Consider the following 27,044-nt stretch of genomic DNA (forward strand, 5'->3'; position numbering starts at 1 on the left):
AATGAGGCAGAAGAATGAATAAGTGAGCTGTAAGACAGAATGGTGGGAAAAACTGCCGAAGAGCAGAATAAAGAAAAAACAATGAAAAGAATTAAAGACAATCTCAGAGACCTCTGGGACAACACTAAACTCACCAACATTCAGATTATAGGGGTCCCATAAGAAGAAGAGAAAAAGAAAGAGTCAGAAAATATTTGAAGAGATTATAGGCGAAAACTTCCCAAACATGGGAAAGGAAATAGTCACCCAAGTCCAGGAAGTGCAGAGAGTCCCATACAGGACAAACCCTAAGAAAAACACAGCAAGACACATATTACTCAAACTAACAAAAATTAAATTCAAAGAAAAAATATTAAGAGCAGCAAGAGAAAAACCAAAAATAACATACAAAGGAATCCCCATAAGGTTATCAGCTGATTTTTCAGCAGACACTCTGCAGGCCAGAAGGGAGTGGCAGGATATACTAAAAGTGATGAAAGAGAAAAACCTACAACCAAGATTACTCTACCCAGCAAGGATCTCATTCAGATTCGATGGAGAAATCAAAAGCTTTACAGATAAGCAAAAGCTAAGAGAATTCAGCACCACCAAACCAGCTTTACAACAAATGCTAAAGAAACTTCACTAGGTGGGAAACACAAGAGAAGAAAATGACCCACAAAAACAAACCCAAAACAATTAAGAAAATGGTGATAGGAACATACATATCGATAATAACCTTGAATGTAAATGGATTAAATGCTCCAACCAAAAGACACAGGCTCGCTGAATGGATACAAAAACAAGATGCATATATATGCTGTCTATAAGAAACCCACTTCAGACCTAGGGACACATACAGACTCAAAGTGAAGGGATGGAAAAAGATAGTCCATGAAAATGGAAATCAAAAGAAAGCTGGAGTAGCAATACTCATATCAGATAAAATAGACTTTAAAATAAAGACTGTTAGAAGAGATAAGGAAGGACACTACATAATGATCAAGGGATCAATCCAAGACGAAGATATGACAGTTATAAATACTTATGCACCCAACATAGGAGCACCTCAATACATAAGGCCAATGTTAACAGCCATAAAAGGGGAAATCGACAGTAACACAATAATAGTAGGGGACTTTAACACCACACTTACACCAATGGACAGACCATCCAAACAGAAAATAAATAAGGAAACACAAGCTTCAAATGACACAACAGACCAGAAAGATTTAACTGATATTTATATGACATTCCACCTGAAAGTGGCAGAATACAATTTCTTCTCAAGTGCACATGGAAGATTCTCCAGGACAGATCATGTCTTGGGTCACAAATAAAGGCTCGGAAAATTTAAGATAATTGAAAGCGTATCAAGCATCGTTTCTTTCTTTTTTTTTTAATAGATCTTTATTGGAGTATAATTGCTTCACAATACTGTGTTAGTTTCTGTTGTACAACAAAGTGAATCAGCCATATGCATACATATATCCCCATATCCCCTCTCTCTTGAGCCTCCCTCCCACTCTCCTTACCCCACCTCTCTAGGTCATCGGAAAGCACTGAGCTGATCTCCCTATACCATGCTGCTTCCCACTAGCTAATTATTTTACACTCGGTAGTGTATATATGTCGATATGAAGCATCTTTTCTTACCACAACGCTATGAGATTAGATATCAATTACAGGGAAAAAAAACTGTAAAAAACACAAATATATGGAGGCTAAACATGCACTACTACATAATCAAGAGATCACAGAAGAAATTTAAAAATACATAGAAACAAATGACAACGAAAAGAGGACCACCCAAAACCTATGGGATGCAGCAAAAGCAGTTCTAAGAGGAAAGTTTATAGCAATTCAACCTCACCTCAAGAAACAAGAAAAATCTCAAATAAACAATCTAACCTTACACCTAAAGGAACTAGAGAAAGGAGAACAAACAAAACCCAAAGTCAGTAGATGGAAAGAAATCATAAAGATCAGAGCAGAAATAAATGAAATAGAAATGAAGAAAACAATAGCAAAGATCAATAAAACTGAAAGTTGGATCTTTGAGAAGGTAAACAAAACTGATAAACCTTTAGCCAGACTCATCAAGAAAAAAAGGGAGTGGACGCAAATCAATAAAATTAGAAATGAAAAAGGAGAAATCACAACTGACACTGCAGAAATACAAAGGATTATAAGAGACTAGTACAAACAACTGTATGCCAATCAAATGGACAACCACGAAGAAACGGACAAATTCTTGGAAAGGTACAATTTTCCAAGACTGAACCAGGAAGAATTAGAAAATATAAACAGACCTTTCACTAGTAAAGAAATTGAAACTGTAATTAAAAATCTTCCAACAAACGACAAAAGTCCAGGACCAGATGGCTTCACAGGCGAATTCTATCAAACATTTAGAGAAGAGCTAACACCTATCCTTCTCAAACTCTTCCAAAAGACTGCAGAGGGAGGAACACTCCCAAATTCGTTCTACAAGGCCACCATCACCCTGATAACCAAAACCAGACAAAGATATCACAAAAAAAGAAAATTAGAGACCAATATCACTGATGAACATAGATGCAAAAATCCTCAACAAAATACTAGCAAACAGAATCCAACAACACATTAAAAGGACCATACACCATGATCAAGTGGGATTTATCCCAGGGATGTGAGGATTCTTCAATATATGCAAATCAATCAATGCGATACACCATATTAACAAATTAAGGAATAAAAACCATATGATCATCTCAATAAAGGCAGAAAAAGCTTTTGCCAAAATTCAACACCCATTTATGATAAAACTCTCTAGAAAATGGGCATAGAGGGAACTTACCTCAACATAATAAAGGCCATATACAACAAACCCACAGCAAACATCATTCTTAATGGTGAAAAACTGAAAGCATTTCCTCTAAGATCAGGAAGAAGACAAGGATGTCCACTGTCGCCACTCTTATTCAACATAGTTTTGGAAGTCCTAGCCACAGCAATCAGAGAAGAAAAAGAAATAAAAGGAATCCAAATTGGAAAAGAAGAAGTAAAACTGTCACTGTTTGCAGATGACATGGTAGTATACATAGAAAATCCTAAAGATGCCACCAGAAAACTACTAGAACTAATCAATGAATTTGGTAAGGTTGCAGGATACAAAATTAATGCACAGAAATCTCTTGCATTCTTATACACTAACAACAAAAAATCTGAAAGAGAAATTAAGGAAACAATCCCATTTGCCATCGCAACAAAAAGAATAAAATACCTAGGAATAAACCTACCTAAGGAGGCAAAAGACTTGTACTCAGAAAACTATAAAACACTGATGAAAGAAAACAACGATGACATAAACAGATGGAGAAATATACCATGTCCTCGGATTGGAAGAATCAATATTGTGAAGACGACTATACTACTGAAAGAAATCTACAGATTCAATGCAATCCCTATCAAACTATCAATGGCATTCTTCACAGAATTAGAACAAAAAATTTTACAGTTTATATGGAAACACAAAAGACCCCGAATAGCCAAAGTAATCTTGAGAACGAAAAATGCAGCTGGAGGAATCAGGCTCCCCGACTTCAGACTATACTACAAAGCTACAGCAATCAAGACAGTATGGTACTGGCACAAAAACAGAAATATATATCAGTGGTACAGGACAGAAAGTCCAGAGATAAACCCACACACCTATGGTCACCTAATTTATGACAAAGGAGGCAAGAACATACAATGGAGAAAACACAGCCTCTTCAATAAGTGATGCTGGGAAAACTGGACAGCTACACGTAAAAGAATGAAATTAGAACACTCCCCACCACCATACACAAAAATAAACTCAAAATCGATTAAAGAACTAAATGTAAGACTGGACACTATAAAACTCTTAGAGGAAAACAGGAAAAACACTCTTTGAGATAAACCACAGCAAGATCTTTTTTGATCCACCTCCGAGAGTAATGAAAATAAAAACAAAAATAAACAAATGGGACCTAATTAAACTTAAAAGCTTTTGCACAGCAAAGGAAGCCATAAACAAAATGAAAAGACAACCCTCAGAATGGGAGAAAATATTTGCAAACGAAGCAATGGACAAAGGATTCATCTCCAAAATATACAAAGAGCTCATGGAGCTCAATATCAAAAAAACAAACAATTCAACTAAAAACTGGGTGGAAGACCTAAATAGACATTTCTCCAAAGAAGACATACAGATGGCCAAGAGGCACATGAAAAGATCTCAACATCACTAATTATTAGAGAAATGCAAATCAAAACTACAATGAAGTATCACCTCACACTGGTCAGAATGGCCATCATCAAAAAATCTACACACAATAAATGCTGGAGAGGGTGTGGAGAAAAGGGAACCCTTTTGCACTGTTGGTGGGAATGTACATTGATACAGCCACTGTGGAGAGCAATATGCAGGTTCCTTAAAAAACTAAAAATGGAACTACCATATGACCCAGCAATCCCACTACTGGGCATATACCCTGAGAACACCATAATTCAAAACGACACATGGGGGCTTCCTTGGTGGCACAGTGGTTAAGTATCCACCTGCCAATGCAGGGGACAAGGGTTCAAGTCCTGGTCCGGGAAGATCTGACATGCCACAGAGCAACTAAGCCTGTGCGCCACAACTCCTGAGCCTGTGCTCTGGAGCCCATGTGCCACAACTACTGCATCCCACATGCCACAACTACTGAATCCTACGTGCTACAACTACTGAAGCCCACGTGCCTAGAGCCCATGCTCCACAACAAGAGAAGCCACCACAATGAGAAACCCGCGCACCGCAACGAAGAGTAGCCCCCACTCACCACAACTAGAGAAAAGACTGCATGCAGCAACAAAGACCCAACGCAGTCAAAAATAAATAAATTTAAATAAAATTTTTTAAAAAAGGATACATGTACCCCAATGATTATTGCAGCACTATTTATAATAGCCAGGACATGGAAACTACCTAAATGTCCAACAACAAATGAATGAATAAAGAAGATGCGGTATATATATACAATGGAATATTACTCAGCCATAAAAAGGAACGAAATTGGGTCATTTGTAGAGATGTGGATGGACCTAGAGTCTGTCATACAGAGTGAAGTAAGCCAGAAAGAGAAAAACAAATATTGTATAGTAACGCATATATGTGGATTCTAGAAAAATGGTACAGATGAACCTATCTGCAGGGCAGGAATATAGATGTAGACGTAGAGAACAGACATATGGACACGGGGGGGGAAGGGGAGGGTGGGACGAATTGGGAGATTAGGTTTGACATAAATACACTACCATGTGTAAAATAGATTGCTAGTGGGAACCTGCTGTATAGTACAGGGAGCTCAGCTCGGTGCTCTGTGACAACCTAGATGGGTGGAATGGGGGCAGTGGGAGGCGGACCAAGAGGGAGGGGATACATGTATACATATAGCTGATTCACTTCATTGTACAGCAGAAACTAACACAACATTGTAAAGCAATTATACTCCAATAAAAATTTAAAAATTAATTTAAAAAGCAAGAAAAGAAAATACCAAGAGTCTTACTTAAATTATAGGTTCATTGCAACAGGTGATTCACATTCTCCAAGCCCACTTTGTATAATATGTGGCGACCTGCTATCCAATGGAACTATGAAACCTTCAAAACTGCTTTGCCACATGGAGACCAAGCATGCTGCATTAAAAGACAAACCTTTGGAGTTTTCAAAAGAAAAAAGTGTGAACACGAAGAACAGAAGCAATTATTGAAGGCCACCATTTCATCAAATGTGTCTGCACTGAGAGCATCATTCTTAGTGGCTAACCATATTGCTAAAGCTAAGAAGCTCTTTACTATTGGTGAAGAGTTGATCCTGCCTGCTGCTAAGGACATTTGTCATGAACTTTTAGGAGAGGCTGCAGTTCAAAAGGTGACACGTGTTCTTCTTTTGGCTAGATGAATTGGTGAAGCTAGATGAATTGGTGAAGCTAGATGAATTGGTGAAATAGCAGAGGTTAGTGAGGCACAACTGTTAGAGAGGAGTCACTGTGGTACACAATCCAGGTTGACGAGTCTACTGATGTTGACATCAAGGCAACAACGCTTGTTTTTGTGCGATATATATTTCAGGAGGATGTGCATGAGGATATGTTATGTGCACTTTTGTTGCCAACCAACACCACAGCTGCAGAACTATTCAAGTCTCTGAATGATTACATATCAGGAAAACTGAATTGGTCATTTTGTGTCGGTATATGCATGGATGGAACGGCTGCCATGACTAGACATCTTTCTGGTTTCACTACTCGGGTCAAAGAGGTCGCTTCTGAATGTGAGTCTACGCACTGTGTCATCCACAGAGAAATGCTGGCTAGCCGAAAAATGTCACCTGAACTTAACAACGTTTTGCAGGATATGATTAAAATTATCAACTAAATTTAAAGTACATGTCCTTAACTCACGTCTGTTCGCGCAGCTCTGTGAGGAGATGGACGCAGAGCACACAAGTCTTCTCTTATACACAGAAGTGAGATGGCTTTCTAAAGGTAGATCACTGGCCAGTGTTTTTGAGTTACGAGAGCCACTCCAGAGATTTCTTTTAGAAAAACAGTCACCACTGGCAGCATATTTCAGTGACACAGAATGGGTCGCAAAACTTGCTTACTTGTGTGACATATTCAACCTGCTCAATGAACTCAATCTGTCACTTCAGGGGAGAACGACAACTGTGTTCAAGTCGGCAGATAAAGTGGCTGCATTCAAAGCCAAACTGGAATTATGGGGACGACGAGGGAACACTGGGATTTTTGACATGTTTTAAACATTAGCAGAGATTTTGAAAGAGACTGAGCCAGGGCCTTCTCTCTCCCAGCTGGTGCATGATCACCTACCTCAGCTTTCAAAAGAGTTTGAGCATTACTTCCCAACCACAAAAGACCCCCGAACTGGGAAGGAATGGATCTGCGACCCATTTGTGAATAAGCCAGGTGAATCGACTTTGTCTGTGCTAGAAGAGGATCAACTGCTTGAGGTCGCAAATGACGGTGGCCTTAAAAGTATGTTTGAGACAACTTCAAATCTCCATATGTTCTGGATTAAAGTCAAGGCAGAATACCCTGAGATTGCCACAAAAGCACTGAAAAGGCTGCTTCCATTTCCAACATCCTATCTTTGTGAAGCAGGGTTTTCTGCAGTGACAGCCACCAAAACGAGATTACGGAGTAGACTGGACATAAGCAACACAATGTAATAATAATAGAAATAAAGTGCACAATAAATGTAATGTGCTTGAATCATCCCAAAACCATCCCCCCATCTGTGGAAAAATTGTTTTCCAAGAAACTGGTCCCTGGTGCCAAAAAGGTTGGGGACCTCTGCCTTAAGGAATCTGATCTTGCCACCTTAATACACTTTCTGCACTCTTCATTTTTTCTTTTATGCTTCCATAGCAAATAATAGAACTCCTCTTTCTGCAATTATCTATTGACATGCTCACACTTCCCACCAGGATCTACACTTTATGTACACCTGGCCTATTAAATGGGTTCAATAAATGCTTATTGAATGAATAAACGAATGAGTCAATGATTAAATGAAAACATGAACTTGTCTTCCTTTGGTTAAATTACGGGATGATAAGGGGTGATTTCAGGAAATTAGATATTCCAACTACTTACCTAGTTCTTTGACAGCATCTCGTTTGTTGGTTTCCAAAATTTCATATAATTTCTGTGAGAAGTTAAGAAACACATTAATTTCTAATTACACCAAGTGCATTACTGGCTTTAAAATCTGAGAGAAAGAAGTATGGTAGGGGCTTCCCTGGTGGCACAGTGGTTGAGAATCCGCCTGCCAATGCAGGGGATACGGGTTCGAGCCCTGGTCTGGGAAGATCCCACATGTCACGGAGCAACTAGGCCCATGAGCCACAACTACTGAGCCTGCGCGTCTGGAGCCTGTGCTCTGCAACAAGAGAGGCCGCGATAGTGAGAGGCCCGCGCACCGCAATGAAGAGTGGCCCCCGCTTGCCGCAACTAGAGAAAGCCCTCGCACAGAAACGAAGACCCAACACAGACAAAAATATAAATAAATTAATTAATTAATTAAAAAAAAAAAAGAATCTGCCTGCCGATGCAGGGGACACAGGTTTGGGCCCTGGTCCAGGAAGATCCCACATGCCACGGAGCAACTAAGCCCGTGCGCCACAACTACTGAGCCTGTGCTATAGATCTCGTAAGCCACAACTACTGAAGCCCGCGTGCCTAGAGCCCGTGCTCCACGACAAGAGAAGCCACCGCAATGAGAAGCCTGCGCACCACAACAAAGAGTAGTCCCCGCTCGCCGCAACTAGAGAAAGCCCGCGTGCAGCAACGAAGACCCAACCCAGCCAAAAATAAATAAATTAAATAAATAAAATTTTTTAAAAAAGAAGTACGGTAGAAGAAATCTCACTTAGATTAGCGTTTGGGGGAGATATTTAGCTCAAATCTTCCCTGTCAATTCTGCTGCTTTCCCCAGGCTCACACTCATAGTGCAATGGATGCTGTGTAGTAGCTTACATAACTACTGTGCCTAATATTTCTTAGAAAACACTAGTGTACACTTCACTGTGCATCAAGGAGAATTCTCATAGATAGCGTGCCACTAGAGGGTGGCCAACAGAGAAGCTGTTTGGGGAGCCAGTCTATCGGGAGTGCAAAAACAAGTGGAATAATGAGAAAATATGGTGTCAAGTAGGTCATGTTTCCTACAGATAACTCCTGACATAACTGAAGAAAGAGGTCCACTCTGGGCTAACCAATCTCTGTTCATTCATGCAATAGGTATTTGTCCAATTCCCACCATGTCCCAGGCATGGCTCTACATGGAGCTTGTCCTCTAGGTTTGAGTCCTTCTGGAGCTTCCACTTGGCCACATCAACAGCCCTGGGACTAAACAACTGAAAGTTCTCTAGGATGGTCAGGTACAGATGGCTGAAATTCTGCACCCAAATCATGCATGGTATCTTCCTATTTACAAGGAACAACTGGTTTGTCATCTAAAGTTTAAGCAATTAAAGTTAAGTGTGTGTTGTTTTTGGTTTAGAGAAGTCACATTAATCACTCATTTTGGATATAGGAATGAAGTATACAATTTTTTTTCTTTTTTTTGTCACCACACATCTTGCGGGATCTTAGTTCCCTGACCAGGGATGGAACCCGTGCCCTTGGCAGTGAAAGCACAAAGTCCTAACTACTGGACCACCAGGGAATTCCCTGAGTATACAATTTTTATTAAATTTTTCTTCTCACTTGATAACACTGAATCAGCAATGGGAAGGTACCAAATTATTAGCCTGCACATGACACCCACATACTGTGCTCCAGCCCTGCTTGCAACGGTTCACAGTCAGCAGCTAAGACCCCTTCAAACTACCAGCTCTGTAAAACTGCCACAGAATGACGTTGCATAAGACACCAATAGGAACCGACTCCTCCCACAAAGAGAAAATCATGAAAGCCTGGACATACATGTGACTTCTCTAAAAGTGAGGTGCCACTGACCAGATTCTTGAACCGTGTCACTTTCAGAATAAACACCAGTTTGATATCTAAACACATCTCAATAAGACATTTAAATGTTTACTGAAGTCTCCTTTAAAAATGCCAAAGGGGAATTCTTTTCATGTCTTACACTTCCAGGCAAATCTCTGCCCCCAAATCGCTACGCCTTCACCCAAACTCCTCAAAACACATTCTTAACTTCCCCCACTGGCTCTTGTTTTTCTTCTCTCCTCTTCCTGTTTCTGAAATATTTTCTCCTATGAATAGCTTTATGTTCTTTCTAATATAGATCAACCTAAACTTTCAGTAGTTCTTTTAATTTTCTTCTCCAATATTCTAAGTAAATCAACAGGATAGAATTCTGTTGCACATTAATATTTGATCCAATAATCAATACTCCTGTGATAAATCTAGACAATATTTCTCTATCCAGTCTATAAGGATATTGTAAAAGATGTCAGATGCCTTCCTAAAATTTAGGTATACTCTTCCTATAGTGGTACCTGATTATAAAAAAAGAAATCTTAAATGCTAAAGATATTTAACAATATATCTTTTATGTATTTTAGAAATTAAAAATTAAAACATTAAATTAGGTGTCTTCACAACCTCTCCCTCTCCTGAATTTGATAAAGAAAGAGGCTTTCTTTCTTGACTGAGAACCTGAGGCAACCAACAGTCATCACAAAAAAATAGGCATAACAACTGGAAAACATAACCCCCAGCCCATCCTGATTTTGTTTTTATGCACACAATTATAAGATCTAGGGCTTCAGTAATTAGGATTTAAATTCATTCTTGGATTAAAACTCAGGAGTCTCACTTGGGCTGAGAAAACACCCTTTAGCTATTGCTACTACTCAGTTTAGACTTTCATCTACATATATGAAAATATAACCCAAAATCGCCAAACACTGGGTGAAAAACTGAATGAAAGATAAGAACCAAACACAACAAATAGAACAATGAACCTCAAAGAACCAGAATTGATACAGGAAACAGAAATTCTTAAAATAAAGAGATTCAAGAGAATATCACATTCATTTAAAAACAAAAAAGAAACAGTTACTATGAAGAAGAAGCAATCAAAGTTCTTGATTGCTTGACAAAAAGTATTTGTCAAAAAAAAAAAATTAACAGATGGGCTGAATAACAGAATAGACACAGCTAAAGACTGACTTAGGAACCTGAAAATCAAACTGGGGGTTCTCAATGCAAAGAGGAAAGAGTTGAAAGTTATGAGGAAAGTTGAAAGAGGGACTAAACACAGATATTCAAAACTCTCTTTAAAAGAGTGCCAAAAGGAGAAAACAGAAACCACAGAGGGGAGAAAATAATCCAAGAAGTAATGGAAGGAGGATGGTAATCTTCAGATTATAAAGGCTCCACCACATGCTGAATGGGACAAATTAAAAAAAAAAAAAAATCACACGTAGACACATCTTGGTGAAATTTCAGAACTCCAAGGATAAAAAGAAAATCCCAAAGACTTTAAATAGTGAGGGGAAAAGTCACCTACAAAAGCAAAAGTAAGGGCTTCCCCCTGGTGGCGCAGTGGTTGAGAATCTGCCTGCTAATGCAGGGGATACGGTTCGAGCCCTGGTCTGGGAAGATCCCACAGGCCGCGGAGCAACTAGGCCCGTGAGCCACAACTACTGAGCCTGCGCGTCTGGAGCCTGTGCTCCGCAACAAGAGAGGCCGCGATAGTGAGAGGCCCACGCACCGCGATGAAGAGTGGCCCCCGCTTGCCACAACTAGAGAAAGCCCTTGCACAGAAACGAAGACCCAACACAGCCAAAAATAAATAAATAAATAAATAAATATTTTTAAAAAAGCAAAAGTAAAATCAGTCTTCTACAAGCAATGCTGAAGACAGAGGGGCAATGACTTCAGGAAAATGGTTTTGGAGAGTCAAACTATTAAAATAAAAATCAAAACAAAAAGAATTTTGGACTTACAGAAAAATTCTGGACATATGGAAAAATTTTCTTACGGACATAATCTGGCATAATAGAAAGGAAAGTAAAAAGGGAGCTCACATGAGACTCCAGAAAGAGTGGCTGAGGAATATAACCTAAAGGAAGAGAAGAAAGGTATTGTTTAAAAAAATTAATTCATTTCCTGTTTCATAGAGAAGAGTCTCCTTCAAGTACGAAAGGTTTAATGACATTGGATCATATTTCCTTTGTTATGGATTCAATCAAATGATAGGTTCTAGAGTGAATAACATTTATACAATCATAATATTTATATAATCATAAAGTAGAGGTTGTTTTTTGGTTTTCCAAGTATAGAGTCATTTACTGAAAAGAATGAAGACAATTATACTTACAGCATAGAATGTAAATGTTATAAACCGTTTCCCTGTAAAAAATAAGAGCTCCAAAAATTTAAGAGATAAAAAGAAAAGGTTAAAGGAGATGAATGTTTAATCTCCTTATATTTCACGGCAAAGAGTATATAAAGGCTGTTTAGAAATAATAAATCAAGAATTAGATCCACCAGAGGGCAGAGAGCAGAAGCAAGAAGAACTACAATCCTGCAGCCTGTGGAACAAAAACCACATTCACAGAAAGACAGACGAGATGAAAAGGCAGAGGGCTATGTACCAGATGAAGGAACAAGATAAAACCCCAGAAAAACAACTAAATGATGTGGAGATAGGCAACCTTCCAAAAAAAGAATTCAGAATAATGATAGTGAAGATGATCCAGGACCTCGGGAAAAGAACGGAGGCAAAGATCGAGAAGATGCAAGAAATGTTTAACAAAGACCTAGAAGAATTAAAGAACAAACAAACAGAGATGAACAATACAATAACTGAAATGAAAAATACACTACAAGGAATCAATAGCAGAATAACTGAGGCAGAAGAACAGATAAATGACCTGGAAGAAAGAATGGTGGAATTCACTGCTGTGGAACAGAATAAAGAAAAAAGAATGAAAAGAAATGAAGACAGCCTAAGAGACCTCTGGGACGACATTAAACACAACAACATTCACATTATAGGGGTCCCAGAAGGAGAAGAGAGAGAGAAAGGACCCGAGAAAATATTTGAGGAGATTACAGTCGAAAACTTCCCTAACATGGGAAAGGAAATAGCCACCCAAGTCCAGGAAGCTCAGAGAGTCCCATACAGGATAAACCCAAGGAGAAACATGCCAAGACACATAGTAATCAAATTGGCAAAAATTAAAGACAAAGAAAACTTATTGAAAGCAGCAAGGGAAAAAAGACAAATAACATACAAGAGAACTCCCATAAGGTTAACAGCTGATTTCTCAGCAGAAACTCTACAAGTCAGAAGGAAGTGGCATGATATACTTAAAGTGATGAGGGGAAAGAACCTACAACCAAGATTACTCTACCCAGCAAGGATCTCATTCAGATTCGATGGAGAAATCAAAAGCTTTACAGGCAAGCAAAAGCTAAGAGAATTCAGCACCACCAAACCAGCTCCACAACAAATGCTAAAGGAACTTCTCTAAGTGGGAAACACAAGAGAAGAAAAGGACCTACAAAAACAAACCCAAAACAACTAAGAAAATGGTCATAGGAACATACATATCGATAATTACCTTAAACATGAATGGATGAGATGCTCCAACCAAAAGACACAGGCTTGCTGAATGGATACAAAAACAAGACTCATATATATGCTGTCTACAAGAGACCCACTTCAGACCTAGGGACACAAACAGACTGAAAGTGAGGGGATGGAAAAAGGTATTCCATGCAAACGGAAATCAAAAGAAAGCTGGAGTAGCTATACTCATATCAGATAAAATAGACATTAAAATAAAGAATGTTACAAGAGACAAGGAAGGACACTACATAATGATCAAGGGATCAATCCAAGAAGAAGATATAACAATTATAAATATATATGCACCCAACATAGGAGCACCTCAATACATAAGGCAACTGCTAACAGCTATAAAAGAGGAAATCGACAGTAACACAATAACAGTGGGGGACTTTAACACCTCACTTACACCAATGGACAGATCATCCAAAATGAAAATAAATAAGGAAACAGAAGCTTTAAATGACACAATAGACCAGATAGATTTAATTGATATTTATAGGACATTCCACCCAAAAACAGCAGATTACACTTTCTTCTCTCAGAACATTCTCCAGGATAGATCACATCTTGGGTCACAAATCAAGCCTCAGTAAATTTAAGAAAATTGAAATCATATCAAGCATCTTTTCTGACCACAACGTTATGAGATTAGAAATGAATTACAGGGGAAAAAACGTAAAAAACACAAACACATGGAGATTAAACAATACGTTACTAAATAACCAAGAGATCACTGAAGAAATCAAAGAGGAAATCAAAACATACCTAGAGACAAATGACAATGAAAACACGATGATCCCAAACCGGCAGGATGCAGCAAAAGCAGTTCTAAGAGGGAAGTTTATAGCTATACAAGCCTACCTCAAGAAACAAGAAAAATCTCAAATAAACAATCTAATCTTACACCTAAAGGAACTGGAGAAAGAAGAACAAACAAAACCCAAAGTTAGCAGAAGGAAAGAAACCATAAAAATCAGAGCAGAAATAAATGAAATAGAAACTAAGAAAACAATAGCAAAGATGAATAAAACTAAAAACTGCTTCTTTGAGAAGATAAACAAAATTGATGAACCATTAGCCAGACTCATCAAGAAAAAGAGGGAGAGGACTCAAATCAATAAAATTACAAATGAAAAAGGAGAAGTTACAACAGACACCGCAGAAATACAAAGCATCCTAAGAGACTACTACAAGCAACTCTATGCCAATAAAATGGAAAACCTGGAAGAAATGGACAAATTCTTAGAAAGGTATAACCTTCCAAGACTGAACCAGGAAGAAATAGAAAATATGAACACACCAATCACAAGTAATGAAATGGAAACTGTGATTAAAAATCTTCCAACAAACAAAAGTCCAGGACCAGAAGGCTTCACAGGTGAATTCTATCAAACATTTAGAGAAGAGCTGACACCCATCCTTCTCAAACTCTTCCAAAAAATTGTGGAATAAGGAGCACTCCCATACTCATTCTATGAGGCCACCATCACCCTGATACCAAAACCAGACAAAGATACTACAAAAAAAGAAAATTACAGACCAATATCACTGATGAATATAGATGCAAAAATCCTCAACAAAATACTAGCAAACAGAATCCAACAACACATGAAAAGGATCACACACCATGATCAAGTGGGATTTATCCCAGGGATGCAAGGATTCTTCAATATATGCAAATCAATCAATGTGATACACCATATTAACAAACTGAAGAATAAAAACAAACGATATGATCATCTCAACAGATGCAGAAAAAGCTTTTGAGAAAATTCAACACCCATTTATGATAAAAAAAACTCTACAGAAAGTGGGCATAGAGGGAACCTACCTCAACATAATAAAGGCCATATATGACAAACCCACAGCAAACATCATTCTCAATGGTGAAAAACTGAAAGCATTTCCTCTAAGATCAGGAACAAGACAAAGATGTCCACTCTCACCACTATTATTCAACATAGTTTTGGAAGTCCTAGCCACAGCAATCAGAGAAGAAAAAGAAATAAAAGGAATCCAAATTGGAAAAGAAGTAGTAAAACTGTCACTGTTTGCAGATGACATGATACTATACATAGAGAATCCTAAAGATTCCACCAGAAAACTACTAGAGCTAATCAATGAATTTGGTAAAGTAGCAGGATACAAAATTAATGCACAGAAATCTCTTGCATTCCTATACACTAATGCTGAAAAACCTGAAAGAGAAATTAAGGCAACACTCCCATTTACCATTGCAACAAAAAGAATAAAATACCTAGGAATAAACCTACTTAAGGAGACAAAAGACCTGTATGCAGAAATCTGTAAGACACTGATGAAAGAAATTAAAGATGATACCAACAGATGGAGAGATATGCCATGTTCTTGGATTAGAATAATCAATATTTTGAAAATGACTATAGTACCCAAAGCAATCTACAGATTCAATGCAATCCCTATCAAATTACCAATGGCATTTTTTACGGAAGTAGAACAAAAAATATTAAAATTTGTATGGAGACACAAAAGACCCCGAATAGCCAAAGCAGTCCTGAGGGGAAAAAATGGAGCTGGAGGAATCAGACTCCCTGACTTCAGACTATACTACAAAGCTACAGTAATCAAGACAATATGGTACTGGCACAAAAACAGAAACATAGATCAATGGAACAAGATAGAAAGCCCAGAGATAAACCCATGCACCTATGGTCAACTAATCTATGACAAAGGAGGCAAGAATATACAATGGAGAAAAGACAGTCTCTTCAATAAGTGGTGCTGGGAAAACTGGACAGCTACATGTAAAAGAATGAAATTAGAACACTCCCTAACACCATACACAAAAATAAACTCAAAATGGATTTGAGACCAAAATGTAAGACTGGACACTATAAAACTCTTAGAGGAATACATAGGAGGAACACTCTTTGACATAAATCACAGCAAGATCTTTTTTGATCCACCTCCTAGAGTAATGGAAATAAAAACAAAAATAAACAAATGGGACCTAATGAAACTTCAAAGCTTTTGCACAGCAAAGGAAACCATAAACAAGATGAAAAGACAACCCTCAGAATGGGAGAAAATATTTGCAAATGAATCAATGTCCAAAGGATTAATCTCCAAAATATATAAACAGCTCATGCAGCTCAATATTAAAGAAACAAAGAACCCAATCCAAAAATGGGCAGAAGACCTAAATAGACATTTCTCCACAGAAGACATACAGATGGCCAAGAAGCACACGAAAAGCTGCTCAACATCACTAATTATTAGAGAAATGCAAATCAAAACTACAATGAGGCATCACCTCACACCAGTTAGAATGGGCATCATCAGAAAATCTACAAACAACAAATCCTGGAGAGGGTGTGGGGAAAAGGGAATCCTGTTGCACTGTTGGTGGGAATGTAAATTGATACAGCCACTACGGAGAACAGTATGGAGGTTCCTTAAAGAACTAAAAATAGAATTACCGTATGATCCAGCAATCTCACTACTGTGCATGTACCCAGAGAAAACCATAATTCACAAAGACACATGCACCCTAATGTTCATTGCAGCGCTATTTACAATAGCCAGGTCATGGAAGCAACCTAAATGCCCATCGACAGATGAATGGATTAAGAAGATGTGGTACATATATACAATGGAATATTACTCCGCCATAAAAAGGAATGAAATTGGGTCATTTGTAGAGACGTGGATGCATCTAGAGACTTTCATACAGAGTGAAGTCAGAAAGAGAAAAACAAATATCGTATATTAACGCATATATGTCTAACCTAGAAAAATGGTACAGATGAACCGGTTTGCAGGGCAGAAATTGAGACACAAATGTAGAGAACAAATGTATGGACACCAAGGGGGGAAAGTGGCGGGGGACGGGGGGTGGTGTGATGAATTGGGCGATTGGGATTGACATGTTTACACTGATGTGTATAAAACTGATGACTAATAAGAACCTGCTGTATAAAAAATAAATAAAATTCAAAAAAAAAATTAAATACATATGCATATTATTTAAATTATTATTGGCAAATAGTAGAGGAATTTAACCCAGGAATGGTGGCTTTGGGGCTGTCTCTGGGAGATGGTAGAGTGGAGGGCTGAGAGGGATAATTTTATTTCTTTTATTATATTATTTTCAAGTTGCAAAATTATGCATGAATATTTTTTACCATAAGTGTTCTGTGTGTGTGTGTGTGTGTCTGTGTGTGTATATTCAAAGACCTTACCTCTTAGGCCATGGCATTGAATACTCTGAAGCAGAAAATCATATATGAAAGTTAAAATAGCCCTTTTAGGAACGTGACTCTGCTAAATTGCAGAGGGGCCTGAAGTGGACAGACTGGTGTGACGGAACCTGGTTAGGAGGTGATTCATTCCACCTATGAGTTCCTAATGTGCTTACGTCCTCATCTCCCATTTGGTACTTACCTCATCCTGCCTAGAAATGAGGAGGATCTTGAATGATAAAAAATAATAATAATAAATACTACCACTCATGCACTCCTCAGTACCAGCATTTGAAGTTTTCACTGTCAAATCTTTGTGCTCTTTCCCTCTCTCTCCCGCCACTTCAGACCTACCCTTTCCTTAAAGCCTTGTTCATGTCTCATTTCCTACATGAAGCCTATTTCAAGTGTCCTACCCTTCGATAGTGTTACAGAGACAGACAGAATCTCTGCTCAGCACTCAGAAAATAAAAACGAATAGATTTTCTTCTCTGAAGATCATAAATGAGTGTGATAATCATAGCTGAAATTTAAAGAGCAGAGACTGTTCTCTGCAGCACCTCGTATCACATAATAAACAACTGAATCCCTTTCACTTGATATAATTTATCTGTTGGGTCAGATACATGCAGAAATGGTCTTCAAAGAAATCAAGACACCTAAGTGATGTTTTCCCCAAATGACCAGTGCTTGTCTCTCACCTGATTTATTGATTCTCGGCTAGAAATTTGTTTTATTAAAAACTTGGTATCCTCTTGACTTTTGACATAGCCTTTTGTAATACTATACATCAAGCTGAGGCGCTTTTTGATCTGCACATCTACAATATTCATCAGCAGTGGTATTAGTACCTGGAATAACGGAGAGAAAAAAACTGAAAATTTAATGAGGAAAAGCACCCTCTAAGGCAGATGTTCTCAAAGTGTCATTTCTCACAAGCTTGTTAGAAACACAAATGCGATGCCATTGCTGAAACACAAATTCTCAGGCCCCACTCCAGACCTGCTGAATTAGAAACTCTGGGGATGGGTCCCAAAATCGGTGCTTTAACAAGTCCTCCAGGTGATTCTATGCGCACTCAAGTTTGAGAGCCACTCTAAAGAAATGAAAGCTCAATGAATAACTGTTCTGTAGCTTTAAGGGGAAATCCCTGCCCTGCGCTTTCCCTCATTCTCCATATCACCAGTTTTCAGGAGACAAGAGAGGTCACCCCAATAACCTGGTGGTGATAGTAACCAACCGAATAAATCTTCTCTCTACACCTCAGTTTCTCCACTTGTAAGATAAGGACCTTAGGGTATCTAAGATCCTCCTTAGCTCTAAATTTCTCAAATCATAAGCTGAGGAAGGAGAGTGCAGTGACTGAGGAGAGTGGGACTTTTAAATATAAACCTGCCTGGGTTCAAATACCAGCTCTGCTACTCACCAGCTCTGTGACCTTGAGCGAGTTACTTAGTGACTCCAAGGACTCAGTGTCCTCATCTGTTCAATGAGGATAATGATACCTAAGTACCAGAATTCCAGTGGAGTGGCCCTCACGAGCAATGCAGTGAACCACAGAGACAGATGCACATCAGAGCACAGGGAGGATGGTGAGGGGCCAGGTAACACAAGAGGAAGATGTGACCAGGAAAAGAACATCACAGAGAAGGAGTCACAAGAGCAGAGAAGGGACAGATTTTTTTTTAACTGTTATTCTGGTTGTGAAACTTTGGGCAGAGGGAGAGATACAAAAGAGGATTTTTATAAAGTTTTATTCCATGATGCACTGGCACCCCCTGGGCCGATCTGAAGTAAAGGTCTCCAATATTCTTCAAAGTTTTCCAACACAGATTTGTTTCTTTTGAAAGCCATACTCTGCTGAGACTGGCCATTAGGACACCTAACTTGATAAAGTGGTGACACCTACTTCACAGGGCTCTTATAACAATTTAACTAGATAATGTAAGTAAAGTGGTCTGCACAGTTCCTGGAACATAGTAACTGCTCAGTAAACAAAAGCTAATCATGACTATATTTACTTAAATACACTCCACTGGGACTTGTCAGAGCATGTTAAACAGAAATAGCAACTAGTTCACACTTTAAATAGGGTTGACTTCCACAATAACACACCTTTAAATCTTTATTTCACTCAGAGAGACTTTTTGCAAAGTATTCCTTCTAAAATAATTATTTTACATTCATCTGCATAAGATCCCTGTATAAAAATTGATTATCTAAGGACGCCTCTACCTTCCACATTAAGACTTAGCCTCATTCTACATATCCTCATTTCTAGAGTCGTTTGTATTATGGTGGGTTATACCTTAGGTGGGCACTTTGCTCTAAACTCAGCTCATAGGGAAAAAATCATAAATAAATTGTGTATACAACTCTGTAGAGTCATTCTTATGAACACTAAAAGTTTGGTAACATTAATATAGAATCAAGGAAGGAACAAAAAAAGGAAGTCAACACGCACAAGTCTGGGCATTCAGACGATTCTGCCTTTAAGATCATTATTAAATTGCCTGGAGAATGGGGACTAGCTGGAGGATTCTAATGTATGCCTTTTGCCGTCAGGGTTTACAGCAATGCTTTTTAATATTAAGCCTCTATAACTTCAATACATACTAACAGACTTATTTGATGTCATAAGAATTAAGCAACTCAAAAATATGGAGTGGCAAGTGAAATCATCTGAAGCACCCAAGCTAAAAGCTTATATAATGCAACTGCATTGGAAAGAGAAAGGAGGCTTAAGAACGGAGACTGAAAATCTGAATCTCTACCTTCAGAATCAAAACCAGAGCCACGAAAAGAAGAAATGGTCATTGTTAAGGAGACTGAAGGCCACAGTAAAACTGAACTTCATAGGCAGTGGGCTATGTAAGTAGTGTGGGCTCTAGGGTAAATATTTTTATGCTTCTGCACAGTTAGGGCTTTATGAGAAAATTTTACTAAAACTTGGAGAACTTGTTTCTGGGTTATCCTGCTGCAAGGGGCACCACTGTTTTCATTTATTCATTCAATACATAATTTATTAAGTACTTACTATATACTAGGTACCATTCTGGAGCCACAGGTTACATCAGTGACCAAAACAAAGATCCCTACCTTGTGGAAAGCACATATAACATACAATAAAAAGGTGATAAGTGCTATGCAGAAAAATTAAAATTTAAGCAAGTGGAGGGGGATCAGGGAGATGGGTGGAACATGCTGGGAGTATGGAGGGCAGGTTGCCATTTTATGTAGCGTAAAAGAAGGTCAGGGAAGACCTTCTCCATGAGAAGGTGAGATTTGAGCAATGACTTGAAGGGAGTGAGAGAGTGAACCATGCAGATACCTATAAAGAGAGGGTTCCAGGAGAAAAGACAGCTCCCTCTCTCATTTCTTTCAAAAGAGTGAGGTTTCTTAATTCATTCGACAAATAGTATAGAAAAAAAACAGTATTTTAAAATGTGAAGTTTTACCTTGATAAGAGGAATAAATCTAATTATTCTGAAATAACCTATTATTACTGTAAATTGAATAAGAACCAAGTGGTCTGGTCTCAATCTGACAAAGTATATACAAAATATATCAACGATTCCAATAAGCACGATAAAAAACTCCAAAGTATTCCAATGTTGATGAAAATATCTGCTTTTCAAAATTGTTATCTGTTTAGAAAACATATAGAATGTACATCATTTCATAGCACTATACAATGATATGGGGAGGGGATTCTTAAAAATTAACAGTTAAATCCTCAGCTACAAATGAGTTATATTCCAAAAGTTGGGTTTTAAGTCATTCATTTGAAATTCAAAAAAATCCCACATCAAAAATTATAATTTGATTCCAAATATACATAATCTATTATGAAGCTGTAATGCCAAAGAAAAGCAATGAAAAATACTAAACAGATTCATTGCAATACTATTAATTATAATTAAAGTATGAAAACAGTAATGCTGATAAATCATCTTTGAAGCATTTATCCTAAAAAAGTAGTTCTCATCTTATATTATGACAAGTAACTAGCAAACCATTTTGGTTTTATTCACTTATTTATTCTTTGCATCGTTACAGGGAGTATTTGAGGGAAACAGCAAATGTCTAGATTTTCAATTCTTTTTTGCCTGATCTTTGAGATTGTCTCCACTTTTATGCTACTTCTCTTATCTGATATCCAAGACTAACTGTTTTACTGATTTCATTATTAAACTCAGAAAATTCAAAAAGACTACTAAAATTCCAGGATCCTATCAACTGTTACAGCCAAAGGCTTCTAGTATCAATTATTTCAAAAAAATGACAAAAATAGATTCAAATTATCTAAACTGTTCTTTTTATAGGATACATTTCTATTTTAAACAGTACCTTCAATGCTGATTCTAACAGATATAAAAATACAAAATAGTAGTTTACTAATATCAGTGCCGACACATTTAATTCTCTTGCCATTGGCCATAGATGCATTATCATAGGATAAATGTACATTATTCCTATAATATGTCCTGCATATGCAAATTCTTCTGAAAATACAATGCGATATATAAAAATCAGAAATCTATTATTCCTGAAAAAAAAGAGATCAAATAAAATGTCAGATCACTTTAAAAGTATAAGAATTAAAATCTGAAGCTCATTTGTTTAAGTAAATATTAACATTAATTTGAAGAAAGATACAAATAATATGAAACCATAGCTAAGCAAAAATCTAAACCATACTTTCTATACATAAAAATCATAAGGGAAAAAGATAAAAATATGCCTCTTGGTAATCTAGATCAGGGCTGATGAGCTTTTTATTTAAGTTAATGTCTTATGCTTATTATGCACCCAGGTAGAAGAAACATTTTCATTAACCTTTGCCAAAACATTAGGTACTGTAAATACATATTCATTTGGGACGGTGGCCTTTAGGGGAGGGGGCGTGTTTTTTTCTTCCAGTTTTCTTAAGATATAATTGACATACAGCACTGTGTAAGTTTTAAGGTATACAACATAATGGTTTGGCTTACGTACATCACAAACTGATTATCACGGTAAGTGTAGTGAACATCCATTATCTCATATAGATGCAACATTAAACAGATAGAAAATTTCTCCTTGTGATGAGGACCCTTAGGACTTACTCCCTTAACAGTTTTCATATGTAACATGCAGCAGTGTTAACTATATTCATCATGGTGTAGTACATTACCTCCCTAGTACTTATTTATCTGATAAATGGAAATTGTACCTGGTGACTGTTTTCATCCACTTCCCCCTCTCTCACCCCCCACCTCTGGTAAACACAAATCTGATCTTCTTTTCTATGGATTTGTTTGTTACTTTGTTTTTGAAGTATGATTGACCTAGAACACTATGTTAGGTCCTGTTACACCACACACTGATTCAATATTTCTAGACCTTTTAAAATGATAACCACAATAAGTCTAGTTATGATATGTCACCATACAAAGATACTACATAGTTACTGACTATATTCCCCACACTGTACATTTCATACTGGTTACTCATTTATTTTGCAACTGGAAGTTTGTACCTTTTAATTTCCCTCACTATTTCTTTCCTCCCCCGACCCCTCCCTTCTGGACACCACCTGTTTGTTCTCTGTATCTATGACTCTGTTTCTCTTTTGTTAAGTTTATTCATTTGTTTTGTTTTTTAGAATCCACATATAAGTGAAATCATACAGTATTTGAATTTCCCTGTCTGACTTACTTCACTTAGCATAATACCATCTAAGTCCATCCACATGGCAAATGGCAAGATTTCATTCTTTTTGGGGGCTGAGTAATATTCCATTATATATATGGAATATATACATACATATTGAACCATCCTTGCATCCTTGGGACAAATCCCACTTGATCATGGTATATGATCCTTTCAATGTATTGCTGAATTTGGTTTGCTAATAGTTTGTTGAGGATTTTTGCATCTATTGATATACTCATCAGTGATATTGGCATGTAATTTCCTTTTTTGTGATATCTTTGTCTGGTTTTGGTATCAGGGTAATGTTGGCTTTATAGAATGATTTCAGAAGCGTTCCTTCCTCTGCAATTTTTTGGAATAATTTGATAAGGATATGTATTAACTCTTCTCTAAATGTTTGGTAGAATTCATCTGTGAAGCCATCTGGCCCTGGAATTTTGTTTGTTGGGAGTTTTTACATTACTGATTCAATTTCAGTACTGGTAATTGGTCTGTTCATATTTTCTACTTCTTCCTGCTACAGTCTTGGGAGACTGTACCTTTCTAAGAATTTGTCCATTTCTTCTAGGTTTCCATCTTATGGGCATATAACTGTTTGTAGTACTCTCCTGTGATCCTGTGTATTTTGGTGATTTCAGTTGTAACTTCTTTTTCATCTGATTTTATTGATTTGGGCCCTCTCTTTTTCTTGGTGAGTTGGGCTGAAGGTTTATCAATTTTGTTTATTTTTTCAAAGAACCAGCTCTTAGTTTCATTTATCTGTTCTATTGTTTTTTAGTCTCTATTTCACTTATTTCTGCTCTGATATTTATGATTTCTTCCTTTCTATTAACTAAGGGTTTTTTTTTTTTTGTTCTTCTTTTTCTAGCTCCTTTAGGTGTAAGGTTGGATTGTTTGTTTGAGATTTGTCTGGAGAGCATTTTTTAAAATCAAGGCTAATCGCACATAGGAACAATGTAAAAATTCATACATCAAAAGAAAGAAACGAATTAATTTAGAGAAAGACATCAACACTGCTTAAAATTAGGAACAGAATGTAATATTCTATTCAATATTACTATGACATTTAAAAAAATTTTTTTCTATTCATCTAAAGTAGAAGCTGACAAAAAGAGGTTACCTGGATATATGTCAAGATCCTAGGGTTTTAAATTTTTATATTTTTCTGTAAACTTAATAAATGGAAGAAAGTAAAATATTATCATAATTTGTTATGAAAAGTATGTTAACACCCACTTAAAATTTATTAGCGTTAATGGTCCCAGTATTTTCTCATTTGACATCTTTTGTTAGTAGAAAAACCTTGTCTTTCTGCTCTAAAAAGTATATAAGCTCACAACTTATACAACAAAGAGTCTATGCAACTTAAGAAAAATCTGTATCTTGCGATATTTTGGACGTTGGTTATAAGTATTATTAAGGCCATGCTGTGTTTTTCCTAATTACAGACATCAACAGAACCATCCCATGGCACAGATGAAATTAAGTTGAGAGCTAGATTTAGTCTTTGAGTTTGCTCTTTCTCACCCCTGCTCATCCCAGAAGAATACCAGAAGAATATGAAAGAAGTCCAACAAGTAATGTGACCCTAAGACATGGTAATTAAAACTTGAAGAATCCAAATATGACCATCCTTTTCATCTTTTTTCTACCCACTCTCTAATAGAGGTGCCAATGAAATCGGTAAAACAGAATGGAGAAAGAGAAGCAAGCACTTTGTTCCTTCCGCACTCAATCAATAAGACTTGACTATAATATTAGCTGGGTTTTTTGTTTGTTTGTTTGTTTGTTTAGGGAAAATCAAAGTAATCTATTCAGACAATGTAGAAAAGGTCATATTTTCAAGTACATTGCTATTAAAGGTTCACAGTACTTACCCATATAGAGAAAGAGGTGCCTTTTCTTTATGATATTCCAAGAAAGTTAATATGTTTTTAAACTTCATAAGCCAACTTCTAGCTCTTACATAAGTTGAAACATCATAAATACTCATGAATCTAATAGAGAAAAATATACATACATGTTATAATGAAAAGCAAATGCTATACCTTTGGGTAATATAAAACAGAAAGTTATACTAAATATAAATGTAATATGGGTTTATTAAATATGCCTCTGTATCCATCCACCTACCCACCCATGGTCATGGAACAGAAACATTTTTAGTGGGAAACTCCTGCTGTCCATGTTCCTGGAACTATCCGTGACCTGAGGTAGAACAAAATTAAAACTTCAGAATCCAACTCTTTGGGGTTCAGAATCAAGCTTTTGTCACGCCTTGCCTAGCCCAAGATTCTCCAAGGCCCTGAAGTCCCTGTCCTTCCCAAACTTTATTTAGGAATTGATGCTACATCTCCCAGATATATTACCAGGCTGCTGAAATGTTAACTATCATCCAGACAGACTCTCCTGTCACTGTTGCCCCACAGGTTTGTCTTAGACCATCCACTATCTAATGTTTCAGGACTGTAACCAGATATCAATATATCTCTAAGATACTGAGCTTTTCCCATCATATTTAATTGCATCTATCAGTTCCATGGGTTGGATCAATTCCTCCAGAAACTATGATCCTATTCCACCCCAGAGAGCAGTTTAATGGCAGGCTCCAGGCCTCCTTACTTCCCCTATGCAGTAATTTAGTGAATATGATATAAAGACAAAATAATTATCATCATAATTAAAACTATATGGGTTCTTTTTCATGGCTCCCCTGTCTCTCATATAATTGCTCTGTAGTCAAATCTTCCTCCAGAAACTCCCAATGTCATCAAAGTTACGAATTTTCAGGGAGAAAAGTATAAACAAGAAAAATAGGAAGTAAAATAGAAAAGTAAAGTAAAGTAAAATAGGAAGTAGATGGATGGATGGATGGATGGATGGATGGACGGACAGATAGATAAGATAAAAAGATTGATCAATCTGGACAATGAACTCTCAGTTTGTTCATTCTCTATCACATACCCATTCAATTTTGGAAATATCAATTAAAGAAGTATTACACTTACTTTCCTTGGATGTGGCAATAGCTTTTGGTTGCACCAATTAATGTCCGGGCTGCCTCTACACTGAGGACTCCATCGTTACACTGTTTTTCAAAGCTACTCTAAACATACAATTTTAAATAAAAATTACAAAGAACCAAAACATTAATGTAACGTACTCTGCTTGACCTTTACATACCCCTCACTATTATTATTGAACTCAATATATGAAAATATACTATTCAAAAACTTCTAGAGCAAGAAATAAATTTCATTCAATTTAAATATTTACAGAATATTCCATTTTTGCAAAGTACTCTCTTGGATGTTATAAAAGATACAAAGACTTCTGGCTTCAGGAAACTCGAAATCTATACAACTCAAAGAGTTTACTTCAGATGTTCAACATCACTAATTATTAGAGAAATACAAATCTAAACCACAATGAAGTATCCCCTCGTACTGGTCAGAATGGCTATCATCAAAAAGGCTACAAATAATAAATGCTGCAGAGAGTGTGGAGAAAACAGAACCCTTGTACACTGTTGGTAGGAAATGTAAACTGGTGCATCCACTAGTGAGAACAGTATGAGGTTCCTTAAAAAACTAAAAATAGAGCTACCATATGATCTAGCAATCCTACTTCTGGGTATATATCAAAAAAAAAAAACCCCAAAACTCTAATTCAAAAAGATACATGCACCTCAACGTTCATAGCAGCACTATTTACAATAGCCAAGACATGGAAGCAACCTAAGTGCCCATCAACAGACAATTGGCTTAAGAGGATGTGGCATATATATATATATATATATATATATATATATATATATATATATATATATATATATATATATATATAAAATATATATATATGAATATTACTCAGCCATAAAAAAGAATGAAATATGCCATTTGCAGCAACATGGATGGACCTAGAGATTACCATACTAAGTGAAGTAAGTCAGACAAAGACAAATATTATATCACTTATATGTGGAATCTAAAAAATAACACAAATGAATCTATACACAAA

At 36.9% G+C, this 27,044-nt stretch overlaps 1 protein-coding gene across 1 annotated transcript in view; it reads right to left on the reverse strand.

The window, feature by feature from the left end:
* LOC132373402 (ankyrin repeat domain-containing protein 45) overlaps positions 1-27,044 on the reverse strand; it is a 154,999-nt gene that overhangs the window by 31,946 nt on the left and 96,009 nt on the right. Inside the window, exons 18-23 of the mRNA XM_059936495.1 lie at positions 26,033-26,130; positions 24,902-25,021; positions 21,678-21,876; positions 20,786-20,974; positions 18,029-18,178; positions 7,650-7,701 (exon numbers count right to left, since the gene is read on the reverse strand). Of these exons, the coding sequence (XP_059792478.1) occupies positions 7,650-7,701; positions 18,029-18,178; positions 20,786-20,974; positions 21,678-21,876; positions 24,902-25,021; positions 26,033-26,130 (808 nt within the window). The remainder of the gene's footprint in view (positions 1-7,649; positions 7,702-18,028; positions 18,179-20,785; positions 20,975-21,677; positions 21,877-24,901; positions 25,022-26,032; positions 26,131-27,044) is intronic.

Source organism: Balaenoptera ricei, chromosome 1, assembly GCF_028023285.1.
Source record: "Balaenoptera ricei isolate mBalRic1 chromosome 1, mBalRic1.hap2, whole genome shotgun sequence".
NCBI classification, from domain to species: domain Eukaryota; kingdom Metazoa; phylum Chordata; class Mammalia; order Artiodactyla; family Balaenopteridae; genus Balaenoptera; species Balaenoptera ricei.